Source organism: Nerophis ophidion, linkage group LG02 (assembly GCF_033978795.1).
Source record: "Nerophis ophidion isolate RoL-2023_Sa linkage group LG02, RoL_Noph_v1.0, whole genome shotgun sequence".
Classification (NCBI taxonomy): domain Eukaryota; kingdom Metazoa; phylum Chordata; class Actinopteri; order Syngnathiformes; family Syngnathidae; genus Nerophis; species Nerophis ophidion.
Genome location: NC_084612.1, coordinates 77,804,512 through 77,818,594, shown reverse-complemented (window position 1 = coordinate 77,818,594; position 14,083 = coordinate 77,804,512). Strand labels below are relative to the sequence as shown.

General features: G+C 39.6%; 1 protein-coding gene across 2 annotated transcripts in view; it reads right to left on the bottom strand.

Moving 5' to 3' along the window:
* chd5 (chromodomain helicase DNA binding protein 5) overlaps window positions 1–13,408 on the bottom strand; it is an 85,417-nt gene extending 72,009 nt beyond the window's left edge. For both annotated transcript variants that reach the window (XR_009805060.1, XM_061892199.1), the window contains exons 1-2: window positions 13,260–13,408; window positions 107–252 (exon numbers count right to left, since the gene is read on the bottom strand). Coding sequence is in view for 1 of the 2 variants with exons in the window: in XM_061892199.1 (XP_061748183.1) it covers window positions 107–252; window positions 13,260–13,326 (213 nt within the window). In the remaining variant the exon portion in view is untranslated. The remainder of the gene's footprint in view (window positions 1–106; window positions 253–13,259) is intronic.
* Window positions 13,409–14,083: the final 675 nt, after the last annotated feature.

The following is a 14,083-nucleotide window of genomic DNA, read 5'->3' as shown; positions in this document are numbered from 1 at the left end:
GGAATGTTTTCCTGGATGATGTAATGGTTTCACATTTAGGATCAGCACACGATTGAAGGACATTTTGTGTTAAATAGAGGACAATTCGTCCCCTCTGAAAACGTACCTCCTTTTTCCGCTTTTTCATTTTAGGCACTTTTCCCTCTCTCGTCTTTTTGCTCTTCTTCTTCTTCTGCTGTTTGAGGGAGTCGTCGTCCGAGAAGAAGCTGCCGATGGAGGCGAGAGGAAGCGTGGCGCACACGTCCTCCTCGTCTGCGTGCACACCAACACACACAAGGTCAAACCGCTGATGGAGGATGTTTCCATCAGAACCAAAACCAGAACCGGAACCATTTTTATTGACAAGAAATGTCACTTATTCAATGTCAATATTAAACATGGACAGGGAATGTAAACAATAATGTGCACGGCTGATATATAAGAGTGCAGAGGAAAAAGATGATGACGTAATGCATGAGTTAGCACGTTTACATCCAGAGTTTTACAAACCATGATTTTTTGGTTTAATCAAATAAAATTGGCCAAAATAGAATAGAATGTTAGCATGCTAGCGTGCTCAGAAGTATGCTAACATCCTTGCCCTACTTGCATGACAGCACCGAGTATCACAAACCAAGATTTTCAGGTTCAAACAAAGAAAATTAGCATCTAAAAAAAAAGATAGCATAAAACGTTAGCATGCTAGCATACTCACAAGTATGCTAACATTTCTACCATACTTGCATGACAGCACCCGGTATCACAAACCATGTTTTTACAGTTTAATCATACAAAGTCTGCAAAAAACAGCTAGCATAAAATGTTAGCATGCTAGCGTTTTCACAATGTTGCTAACATTATTATAACACTTGCAAGACAGCACAGAGTATCACAAACCAAGATTTTCAGATTCAAACATACACAATGGGCATAGAAAAACAGTTAGCATATAATGTTAGCATGCTAGCATCTTCACAAGTGTGCTAACATTATTACCATACTTGCATGACAGCACCGAGTATCAAAAAACCATGATTTTTCAATTTAATCATACAAAATCGGCAAAAAAACAACCTAGCATACAATGTTAGCATGCTAGCATACTTACAAGTGTGCTAACATTATTACCATACTTGCATGACAGCACTGACTATCACAAAACATAATTTTTACGGTTGAATCATACAAAATCAGCAAAAAAAAAAAAGCTAGCATAGAATGTTAGCATGCTAGTGTACTCACAAGTATGCTAACATTATTACCAGACTTGCCTGACAGCACAGAGTATCACAAACCAAGATTTTCAGGATTAACAATACAAAATTTGCAAAAAACAAAACACGCGTGAAACGTTAGCATGTAAACGTTTTCACAAGTATGCTAATAGTTTGCGTGCTAACGCTTGACCCATTCATTTTCAATGGTAAAATGTCCAGGAAAACTTGGAATTCTGGGTAATCTGAGATATATTTTTTATATATTTTCGGGGCGCTCAGGATTCCCTGTTGAGTCCAACGCTTTGATACGCCCACGGTTCTGATCACACTGTGGGAAGTCTAGGCTTCCCTGCTTAGGCTGCTGTCCCCGCCATCCCACCTCGGATAAGCAAAAGAAGATGGATGGATGGATGATTTTCGGTGTAAAACGGTGTTAAAATCCTGAAAGGTCAATGAATGAAAATGTATTTATAGAGTGTCTTAAGGAGCTAACCCCCTTTTAGTGTGTGGGACTTCTTTACTTCTATCACACACAGGTTCACTTCTCTGTGTGAAAGTGTGCGCCTGGAAGGAGAGTCGGTCACTCGCCCGATGAAAAAAACATCCGAACACCAACAAAAAGACGAGAGCTCGGAGAAATGGAACGTTAAGCGGGGGACTCCCGGACCTGCCGAGTGCCAACTTCTTGCTGCACAAACCAGAGACCCAAGAGTCCCACTTCAAATACATCATGGTGAGAAGGAACCACCAGCACCACACACACACACACACACACACACACACACACACACACACACACACACACACACACACATTCTTGCATTTGTTACCTTCTTGAGACCAGTGAATAATGCCTAACTTGAGGAACATGCTTTCTAGATATATAAAGATGTGTATTTACAACATGAATAATATATACATACCATGCAAATTTAAAAAAGCTTGTTGTGAGAAATATGTTGGAATATCACATGAAAAAGGTCACAAATTCGCAAGAAAAACTTAGAATTTTGGCAGCATTATAATAGTTGTCATTTTACTTGAGGCAAGTCAAAATGTTTCAATAAAAACTAAACATTTGTCCGATATTGTGACAAAAGTTCAAATTTGACTCAATAACAGTTACAGTTTTACAAGAAAAGCTTTAAATTTTGACAATTTTATGAAATGAGTCACAATTTTACTGTACAAAAGTCACAATTTTTAGAAGAAACCTTAAAACTTTGGGCAATATTATAATAATAATTGGAATTTTACTTACTAAAATGATGACAAAAGTCATCATTTTACTAAAATGATGACTTTTTATGAAAGGAGTCACAATTTTACTGTACAAAAGTCACAATTTTTAGAAGAAACCTTAAAACTTTGGGCAATATTATAATAATAATTGGAATTTTACTTACTAAAATGATGACAAAAGTCATCATTTTACCCAAAAAATTTCACTATTATACAAGAACAACCCAAAAATGGGCAATATTGTGATAAAAATCTGAATTATATATGAAAAATGTCACCATTTTGCATTAAAAAGTAATAATTTTACATAAAAAAGTCAAACTTTTACGAGCAAAATATTGCAATATTACAGAAACAGAAAGAATATGAGAAATTGTTCAAGATTTTTAAGGAAAAAAGTTGACACATTGTGAGAAAAAGTTTTTCTCATTTTTATTTATTTATTTTTTTGGGTTTGTAATTGTTTTTTAATCTTTATTATTTACTTGAAGTTATTACATCCATCCATCCATCCATTTTTCTACCGCTTATTCCCTTTTGGGGTCGCGGGGGGCGCTGGCGCCTATCTCAGCTACAATCGGGCGGAAGGCGGGGTACACCCTGGACAAGTCGCCACCTCATCGCAGGGCCAACACAGATAGACAGACAACATTCACACTCACATTCACACACTAGGGACCATTTAGTGTTGCCAATCAACCTATCCCCAGGTGCATGTCTTTGGAGGTGGGAGGAAGCCGGAGTACCCGGAGGGAACCCACGCATTCACGGGGAGAACATGCAAACTCCACACAGAAAGATCCCGAGCCTGGATTTGAACCCAGGACTGCAGGACCTTCGTATTGTGAGGCAGACGCACTAACCCCTCTGCCACCGTGAAGCCCGAAGTTATTACAGTATGTCTCTATATACATATTTGTTTGTTGTTGTTAATTTTGGCCAAAGGGGGTGCATTTCAATTTCTTACACACACTGGGGCGGCATAGCTCGGTTGGTAGAGCGGCTGTGCCAGCAACTTGAGGGTTGCAGGTTCGATTCCCGCTTCCTAGTCACTGCCGTTGTGTCCTTGGGCAAGACACTTTACCCACCTGCTCCCAGTGCCACCCACACTGGATTAATTGTAACTTAGATATTGGGTTTCACTATGTAAAGCGCTTTGAGTCATTAGAGAAGAGCGCTATATAAATATAATTCACTTCACACACTTCACTTGTTATTTCATATGTTGACCAGAGGGGGAACACTTCTTTTAGATAGATGTCACCAGCAGGGGTGCAAATGAGACATTGTCTATTAGATGCAATGTTATTGGGACCATCATTTATTTCATCACTTGTTCACACCTCCTCATATGGAAGATACTTTTCCTTTATGTCTCAAGAGAGCGTAGAAATACAACACGCACACAGACACACAAACACACACACACGCACACACAGACACACACACACGCACACGCACGCACACACATTCTTGTATTTCTTACCTTCTTGAAACCACCAAATAATGCCTATGGTAACTTTAGAAGCAGCCTTTCTAGATATATAAAGATGTGTATTTACAACATGAATAATATATACATACTTTGCACATATAAAAAAGCTTGTTGTGAAAAAATGAGCTGGAATTTCACAAGAAAAACTTAGAATGTTGGCAGTGTTATAATAAAAGTCTTCATTTTACTCAATGCAAGTCAAAATGTTACGAGAAAAACTGAACATTTGTGCAATATTATGATAAAAGTTGGAATTTGACTCAAAACAGTCGCAATCTTACAAGAAAAGCTTAACATTTAGGGAATTTTATGAAAATAATCGTAATTTTACTTGACAAAAGTCACAATTTTATAAGAAAACTGTCAAATTTGGGCCGTATTATAATAATAATTGGAATTTTTATTTGCCAAAATGACAACAAAAATAAAAATTTTACTCAACAAATGTCACTATTTTACAAGGACAACAAAACAAATGGCAACAATATGATAAAAGTCAGAATTTTATATGACAAATGTCACCATTTTGCATAAAAAAGTAATACTTTTACGATAATGTATTGCAATAATACAGAAACAGAAAGAATATGAGAAATTGTTCCCAATTTTATAAACAAAAAGTTGACACATTGTGAGGAAAAGACTGCTTTTAGTTCTTTTACTTATGTTTTAGTTTATAATTGGTTTTTAATTTTCATTATTTACTTCAAGTTATTACAGTATGTCTCTATATACATAAATATACATATATACATATACACATATACATATATATATATATACACATTTAAATTTCTTGCACGCACTTGTTATTTCATATGTTGACCAGAGGGGGAGCACTTTTAAAAGTGACACACAGTCAATTTGAAAAATCCCTCATTTTTAGGACCACCCTAACTTTGATAGATTTCACCAAAAGAAACATTCTCTATTAGATGCATCGGTTTTCCGTATTGTGACCAGGATTTATGTCCTGACTTGTTTACACCTCCTCATATGGAAGCTACTTTTCCTTTTTGATGTCTTAAGAAGGGTAGAACACACACACACACACACACACACACACACACGCTGGACAGACGCCATGCATGAAAGTGGGTCAGAATCCAGCTGGCAAAATCCCCCCCCCGCGCGGTCCAACACTGCCACCCTTGGTCTGAGACTGGAAGGGGAGCGGGGGGGCGAGTCCTGGCTGGGAGTAGTCGTAGTAGTCGGACCAAAACAAACGCTCGCACACAAACTACACCAGGTAGCGCTCCACAGGTGAGCTACATGAAAACGTTGCTGCCAGAACCCTGTTGATTTTGAAAAGGTGCACAACGCAGGGTCTGAGTTCAGTTTCAAGACTGTGGAGCAGGGCTACAGAAAAGTGGGGCCAGGAACCCGGCCGGACACCACACCGGGCCCCAGTTCAGTTCTAAAACTTGGTCGACGGTCGGTCTACGTCAGGGCTGTCCAAACTTTTTCCACTGAGGGCAGCACACTAAAAAAATGAAAGCACGCGGGGGCCAAGTTGATATTTTTTCATTTTCAAAACCAATACAATATAAACTTTTTTCTTTTAATTGTTGGGGCTCTCCTCAAGTTAGGCTTAAGGACCCAGAAGGGTTTCAGTCTTAAACAAGGTTCAAAATAAGTCAAAAATTATTTTTTTCATAAAACCCTTGAATCGCTAATTCTACTTCATTATTTGTTTTACTTTTTGCAAGCTTTTTGTCAAAACCCTATTTTTTAAGGCAATATTTTTCCCAAAAAGATTTTCAAAGTGAAATATTTCATGTGAAATAATTGGATCCCTAAATAGGTCAATAATTCATAGCAAAATTGATCTGAATTTATTATTATTTAAAAAAAATTTTTTTTTAGCAAAGACAGTTCTTAAATTCCACTAAAATCCTTGGGGATCCAAAAGTGTCTCACTCATAAAAAGGTCATGCTTTTTTTATTTATTTTTCATTCAACACTTAAATCTCTATATCAGCTTCAGATAATATATTGTAATTGGTTTAGTATGTTTATAATAACAATCAATAGGATAATTAGTATAATTAGTACTAGTATATAATTAATATGGAATTTTTTTTCTTCTAATTTTCATATTTTTCATGTTTTTATGTTTGTCGTATTTATGTCCTTTTTGTCCTTAAATCAATCAATAATTCATAGCAACATTGATTTGTATTTCTTATTATTTATTGAGAAATTATTTAAAAAAAATAGTGTTATTAGAGTCAACAATGCAACTTTTTCTCGTTGCATTTCACCTATTTGCTATTTTATTCCACTTTTTAATGTTTAAAGAATACATATATATTTTAGTATTTTTAGAATGATGTGCTGCGGGGCCAGTAAAACATTAGCTGCGGGCCACAAATGGCCCCTGGGGCCACACTTTGGACACCCCGGATCTACGTCGTGGTTATTTCTTTTTTGTTTGGAACAGAAAACTCATTTGAAATAAAAATCAATTTCCTCGTTAATTGGGTTAGATAATTAAAAAAAAAAAGGAAAACAGATCGTTATCCATTATTGTGACACAAGCACAATTGTCCTCGATCAGGGGTCGGCAACATAAAATGTTGAAAGAGCCATATTGGACCAAAAATGCAAGAACATGTCTGGAGCGCCCCAAAAAATTAAAAGCCATATTACATACAGATAGTGTGTCATGAGATATAAATTGAATTAAGAGGACTTAAAGGAGACTAAATGAACTCGAATATAGCTACAAATGAGATATAATGATGCAATATAGACATTTAGCTATCCTAAATAGCATGTTAGCATCGATTAGCTTGCAGTCATGCAGTGACCAAATATGTCTGATTAGCACTCCACACAAGTCAATAACGTCAACAAAACTCACCTTTGTGCATTCATGCACGTTAAAAGTTTGGTGGACAAAATGAGACAGAAAAAGAAGTGGCATAAAACACATCTTAGAAAGTCGGAGAAAGTTATACATGTAAACAAACTCCGGTGAGTTCAATGACCGCCAAAATGAGTCGGACAAAACGGCGCTCGCCAAATACTCGAATCAGTGAAGCGTGTTTAATATAAACAGTGTGCTTTACAACAATTAGGGAAGTTTGTGTCATGTTTGTCCTCCTACAGTAAATATATTCAAACAAAAAATATACCTTTTATATTTTTTCCCCTCCTTTTTTTCCATTTTTGATACATTTTTGAAAAAGCTCCAGAGAGCCACTAGGACGGCGCTAAAGACACACGGGTTGCCGAACCCCGTCCTGGATGATACGAATGGGAATTTTTGGAATCGGTTGAAAAATGGTGACGTGTGACAGTTTGAATTGAGAATGGGTATTTCGGAATTCCTGGAATTTTTGCCAGTAGAAAAAATGAACTTTTGTGGTCCCAACTAAGAGGAAGGTTTTGAAGGTGGAAGGGTCGGAAACACTTGAAAAATGTGGACTGTGAAAACATTCCAGGAAGAGGTGAAAATAGGGCTTTGGAAAACCAACAGTTCTGAGAATACTTGGAATTGTTTTGAACTTGGAAAATGGGATATTTATTGTTCCAGGTGAGTGGAGTCTGTGGATGGTGGAGCGCTTTGAATCGGGTGAGAAATGCGGGAGTGAGGTGCAACTTAAAAAAATGGACCTTTCATTTTCAATGCGCAAAATGACCCAGAAAACCGGGAATTCTGGGTAATCTGTAATATTTTCAGGGATAATATACGTCGCGGCCGTTCGTTTTTCATTTAAAATAGAAAAATAATCATACATAAAAATCTATTTCCCCGTTTTTTGGTTTGATAATAAAAAAACAAAAAACGGAAAATGGAAAACAGATCGTTATACCAACAAAAACGACTATTTTTGGGCAAATTCACAACCTTGTATTTTTGAAGGTGAATATAAGGAGGATGAACTGCTGCTTCTAAAAGCCAGCAGGAAGGAAGAGTGAGACGTTGGAGCAGGCGGAAGCCGAGAGAGTGAGGCGAAAGTGACTTTGGCGCTGTAAATGTGGAACTTGAAGCCAAGCTATTTTGACATAAATAGAGTGCTTACCCAAACAAACTGGAAAAAAACGTCCCTGCCAGCTGGACCAAATACTTTACAGATACTGTAATATGACTGTTGATGTTTTTTAGTCAGTACAGTGTTGTGTGTTACAAACTCATACGCGTTTCGTGTTTACTTAACTTATCTCTTGCCGTAGTTAGCTTTTACGGCTAATACCAAAGCACTGTGTTAGCACGCTAGAAAAAGAGTTCCTCAGTGTTCACTCTTACAACAACAATGTTGCTACAGTTTGTTACTATACATGTTACACAATCTAAACAAAGTTTTGTCGACAGTTTTTGAATGCATTTTTAAAATGTAAATAGAGGTAAAACTGATTGCTAACATTAGCTGCATTGCTAGCCACCTAGAACGAGTCAATTTTTACATGTTAGAATGCAAAAAATATATAAATATACACTATATTGCCAAAAGTATTCAGCCACCTGCCTTGACTCATATATGAACCTTTTGCAGCTCTTCCAGCTTCAACTCTTCTGGAAAGGCTGTCCACAAGGTTGCAGAGTGTGTTTATTGCATGGAATTGTCCAAAATGTTTTGGTATCCTGGAGCATTCAAACTTCCTTTCACTGGAACTAAGAGGCCTGAAAAACAACCCCACACCATAATTCTGATCATTTGTATGGGTGGCAAAATACAGTACTTTTGGCAATATAGTGCACTTTTGTCATTTTGTCTCTCATAACAGTGCAGTTCCCCTTTAAGGGAGCCGTGGTAAATGACAGCGATGTCATTTACCACCGTCACCACCTGCCTCGCTGCCACGGTTAAACGGGCCGCGACCCCCCCGGGAATGGTCTCCTCGCCGGCTGAGTGCGCGGGGCCGAGCTGGGCTCTGTTAGTCACGGGGCCCGGGCTCCACGCGGCTAACAAGGCGTGCACGGAGAGGACAAGCCCGCTTTTGACCTTCCTGGCGGAGGAAAGCACAGACATAGCTGACAAGACCCCGCATGTCACATAATAAGATGAATAAATAAGATAGCAAGTAAAGTAGAAGCCCTCTTTACAGCAGGATATTATTATATTGACATACTTTGGAGCACACGTCTACATTTTTTAACACTTCTACTGGCAGCTTTGTTAGGCCTACAGTCGTCATAAATGTCACTTTTTTTGTTAGGTCTACAGTCGTCATAAATGTCACTTTTTTGTTAGGCCTGCAATCGTCATAAATGTCACTTTTTTTTGTTAGGCCTACAGTCGTCATAAATGTCACTTTTTTTTGTTAGGCCTACAGTCGTCATAAATGTCACTTTTTTTGTTAGGCCTGCAATCGTCATAAATGTCACTTTTTTGTTAGGCCTACAGTCGTCATAAATGTCCCTTTTTTTGTTAGGCCTACAGTCGTCATAAATGTCACTTTTTTGTTAGGCCTGCAGTCATCATAAATGTCACTTTTTTGTTAAGCCTACAGTCGTCATAAATGTCACTTTTTTGTTAGGCCTACAGTCGTCGTAAATGTCACTTTTTTGTTAGGCCTACAGTCGTCATAATTCTGGGAAAACCAGGAATTTCGGGAGATGAAAAACGTGTTTTGCCTTACGAAGTCTCGGAAGAATAGTGTGGGTGGGTGGTTGAAAGGTCGGAAACGGGTCTAGAAATGGCAAATTTTAGGCCATTGCAGAACTATTTCCTGGAAATTTGGGAATTTCAGGAAGACTGAAATGTTTTAAAATATTGACACAAGCATAACTGTAATAGAATTTTTGGAGCCGGTAGAAAAATGGTGACGTAGTAACAGTTTGAAATGAGAATGGTTATTTTGGAATTCCTGGATTTTTTTTAGGGGGGAAAAAAAAGGAACTTTTGTTATCCCAACTAAGAGGAATGTGTTGACGGTGGAATGGTGGGAAATACTTAAAATGTGCTCTGTGAAAACTAACAAGTTAAAGTTTACAAAAGCTCATTAAAAAAAGAAATTGATGAAAAATGTATATATTTATAAAGTAATATTAAAAAAATATTCATTATGAAACTAAATCGATTCATATATTTTTTTAAAACTATAAATATTTAAATATTTTTAAATACTTTAAATATTTTTTTATTTTATTTTTTTTATTAACTTTTTGTCAATTTAAAGAATTATGAATGGATTTAGAATAATTTGTTGCAACCTATTTTGTATTACAATTTTTACCAGTGTGTTACATGGCCTTTCCTTTGAACAACACTCAGTGCAGGTTTGGGAACTGAGGAGACACATTTTTGAAGTGGAATTCTTTCCCATTCTTGCTTGATGTACAGCTTAAGTTGTTCAACAGTCTCCCGCCTCATATTTTAGCCTTCACACATTTTCAATGTCTGGACTACAGGCAGGCCAGTCTAGTACCCGCACTCTTTTACTATGAAGCCACGCTGTTGTAACACCTGGCTTGGCATCGTCTCGCTGAAATAAGCAGGGGCGTCCATGAAAAAGACCTTGTTTTGATGTCAACATATGTCGCTCCAAAAGCTGTATGTATCTTTCAGCATAAACACGTTGTAGGCATCAAATTCCAAATGAGCTAATACTTGCAATATCATTGTATTCTGTTTTTATTTTTATTCTGATTTTATTTACCATTTACGCAATTTTTTTGCCCTGGTTTTGTATGTGCATCATTAATGACAACAGATAATTATGCATTGGCAATATTGTTTCTGATCACAACATAATAACTTAAGAAATCCTGAATGGAGAAAATAATATTAGCCCTGTAGGCTGAAAAAGTACGGGAAACATCAAACAGCTCAGTTTACAAATAATCTGCTGGAGGGGCGGGGAAAACAGTTTGTATTCCCACTGTGATTGGGCAGCTATATAGTATAGCTCGGTTGGTAGAGCAGCCGTGCCAGCAACTTGAGGGTTGCAGGTTCGACCCCTGCTTCCGCCATCCTAGTCACTGCTGTTGTGTCCTTGGGCAAGACACTTTACCCACCTGCTCCCAGTGCCACCCACACTGCTTTAAATGTAAAAATTAGATATTGGGTTTCACTATGTAAAGCGCATTGAGTCACTAGAGAAAAAGCGCTATATAAATATAATTTACTACTACTACCAACAGATGGAGCTGGACAATGGATAAAAGTTTTGGAAAGATGGACCCAGTTGCGTGATTGGCCACCGAAAGGTGGGCTGGGCCCGGTGCACGTAGGGGAGGGACAAGGTCTTATTATTTACGTCCAAAATACTAAAGGGTCTAGCACCAACTTATCTTGCTGATGGTATTGCACTCCACGACCCGTCCTGAAACCTAAGTCTGCCAGCTTTAGAACGTTTTCTATTCAAGCTCCGGTACTCTGGAATGCCCTACAGTTAGACAAGCTACCTCGGAAGAAGCATTTAAGTCTTACCTTAAAACTCCAGCTTTTAAATCAATCAATCAATCAATGTTTATTTATATAGCCCTAAATCACAAGTGTCTCAAAGGGCTGCACAAACCACAACAACATCCTCAGTACAGAGCCCACATAGGGGCAAGGAAAAACTCACACACAGTGGGACGTCGGTGACAGTGACAATGATGACTATGAGAGACCTTGGAGAGGACCGCATAAGTGGGGGGTGGGGGGGTTGCCCACATATGCGGTCAAAATACACAGTTTTGTGTATATTTGGACACAAAACAGTGTCCAAATAGACAGTGTTTTGGATTAGTTGACCTGCCGCTTCTCCTTTTCGCCCTTCCTTTTCTTCTGCATTGTTACTGGATGACCACGGACAATCCCTGGAGAGATACCAATAAAAGGAGGAGGCGCTCGCTGTTCCAAGTCATGACCCAATGTGTGGACCTGGACAGAGACCTTCTACGACCCAAAAGACTGGACTTTCACATTATCATGCATCATTTGCAATAAGTTCCCACTTGGCATCCATTGCAGCCGGCTCACCCACATCTGCGACCCCCTTCCCAAGGATTTTGTATCGGCCCATTCTGGGTTTTTGCGTTTGTTTTCTTGCCCTGATGTGGGTACAGACCAGGGGATATCGTTGTGGTGATTGAGGGATGTATAAATAATCTTTGATTGATTAATTGATTGATTGAAAAAAATTATATATTGGCATTAATGGCTACTAATTAATGCCTCACAGTCAAACACTTTCATGTCGACAGCAATGAACAGATGTTTATTGGGATAAGGTAAACATCTGGGGCAGCACGGCGGAGGAAGGGGTTAGTGTATCTGCCTCACAATAAGAAGGTCCTGAGTAGTCCTGGGTTCAATCCCGGGGTCGGGATCTTTCTGTGTGGAGTTTGCATGTTCTCCCCGGGACTGTGTGGGTTCTACTCCGGCTTCCTCCCACCTCCAAAGACATGCACCTGGGGATAGGCCCCTTCCACCTCCAAAGACATGCACCTGGGGATAGGCCCCTTCCACCTCCAAAGACATGCACCTGGGGGTAGGCCCCTCCCACCTCCGAAGACATGCACATGGGGATAGGCCCCTCCCACCTCCAAAGACATGCACCTGGGGATAGGCCCCTCCCACCTCCAAAGACATGCACAAGAGGATAGGCCCCTCCCACCTCCAAAGACATGCACCTGGGGATAGGCCCCTCCCACCTCATAAGACATGCACCTGGGGATAGGCCCCTCCCACCTCCAGAGACATGCATAGGTTGATGGGCAACACTAAATGGTCCTTAGTGTGTGAATGTTGTCTGTCTATTTGTGTTGGCCCTGCTATGAGGTGGCAACTTGTCCAGGGTGTACGCCGCCTTCCGCCCGATTGTAGCTGAGATAGGCACTAGTGACCCCAAAGGGAAAAAGCGGAAGAAAATGGATGGATGGGTAAACATCTGTTCAGTATTTGAACATAAAAGTGTTTGATTGTGAGAGTTAAAAGCCCCAAAATGCAAGTGGTCCATCAGACCCCCAAACGCTGGCTGAGTAACAACAAAATGAACGTTGCACGAGGGTTAAAAGATGAAAACAACTTGAAAGTCAAGACATTTGTCTTCCACTTTGGAGGTATTATGATGTCTGCATCTTCATGTTGACACGAGGAGGATTTGAAGCGGACTGGATCCAACTCAGCAGGACAAGCTTTTTAGTGGCTTGTTTTTGCTTTTGTGTGTTTTTTTCCCTTTCACAAAGCATGCCTGCTAATAATACAAAACACACACACACACACACAAAAGGCCCCATTAAAAAGATGCTAAAGAATAATAGCATGACTGTGCTTTTCTGCAGCCTCCTCCTCTTCCTCGGACAGCATTGAAAGCGTCGCTAAATAAGATGAAGGACACCCCCCCTCCCCCCTCCCCTCAGCCCCCCTCCCCCTCCCCCTCCTCACCTGGCATCTCGTCTTCAAAGTCCATGTCGTCCTGTGCCTCGTCTTCATTGCTCAGCGACCCCGGCATCTTTTAGCTCATCGCCTCCCTCCTCCTCCTCCTCTTCCTCCACCCCCCCTAAAAAAGCCCCCCTTTTCGGGCTGACAATGGTGAAAGTTAACCCTCCACACGCCGCAGCCGCAGCTTCCTTCCTTCACCAAAGCTGTGGAAAGAAAGACAACAAAAAAATACAAATAGGAATGTTGCTGATGCTGCAGGTTGGAAGGCTGCTGATGTCTGACTGGAGGCGAGCAGGCTGACAAAAAAGACACACAAAAAAAAAAAAAAAAAAATGGAGCACACATGCTCAGATTGTGACGTCTGGTCTGTTGCCATGACGATGCATCCCATCATTTCAGCCACAATTAGTTAGTCGTGCGCCAGATCGAGTTATAGCGCGAATCAAAAAAAAAAAAAAAAAAAAACCGCCACGTGCTGCTGGATGGAGCTTCTTCTTCTTCTTCTTCTTTTTTTTTTATTCCCGCCAGACGGCCGCATAATTGACAAGGAAACTTCTTTGCTGCGACCAACACGTATTTATGACCAATACAATAACACCATCCACCCCCCCGCCCCCCTTTCTACTAAAATATTCACACCAAAAGGACAGTGGAGCCAAGCTGCCTGGTTGTCATGGTTACCACAGCGTAAACAAGGGGTGCCCCCCCCCCCAAAACAAACAGTAGCACCCATGTCACAAGAAGAAAAAAAAAAGTGTTTTCTATATTCACCATTGAATTATGCAAACAATATTATTTAGGATACTGCAGAGTTCAAATATTGGAAA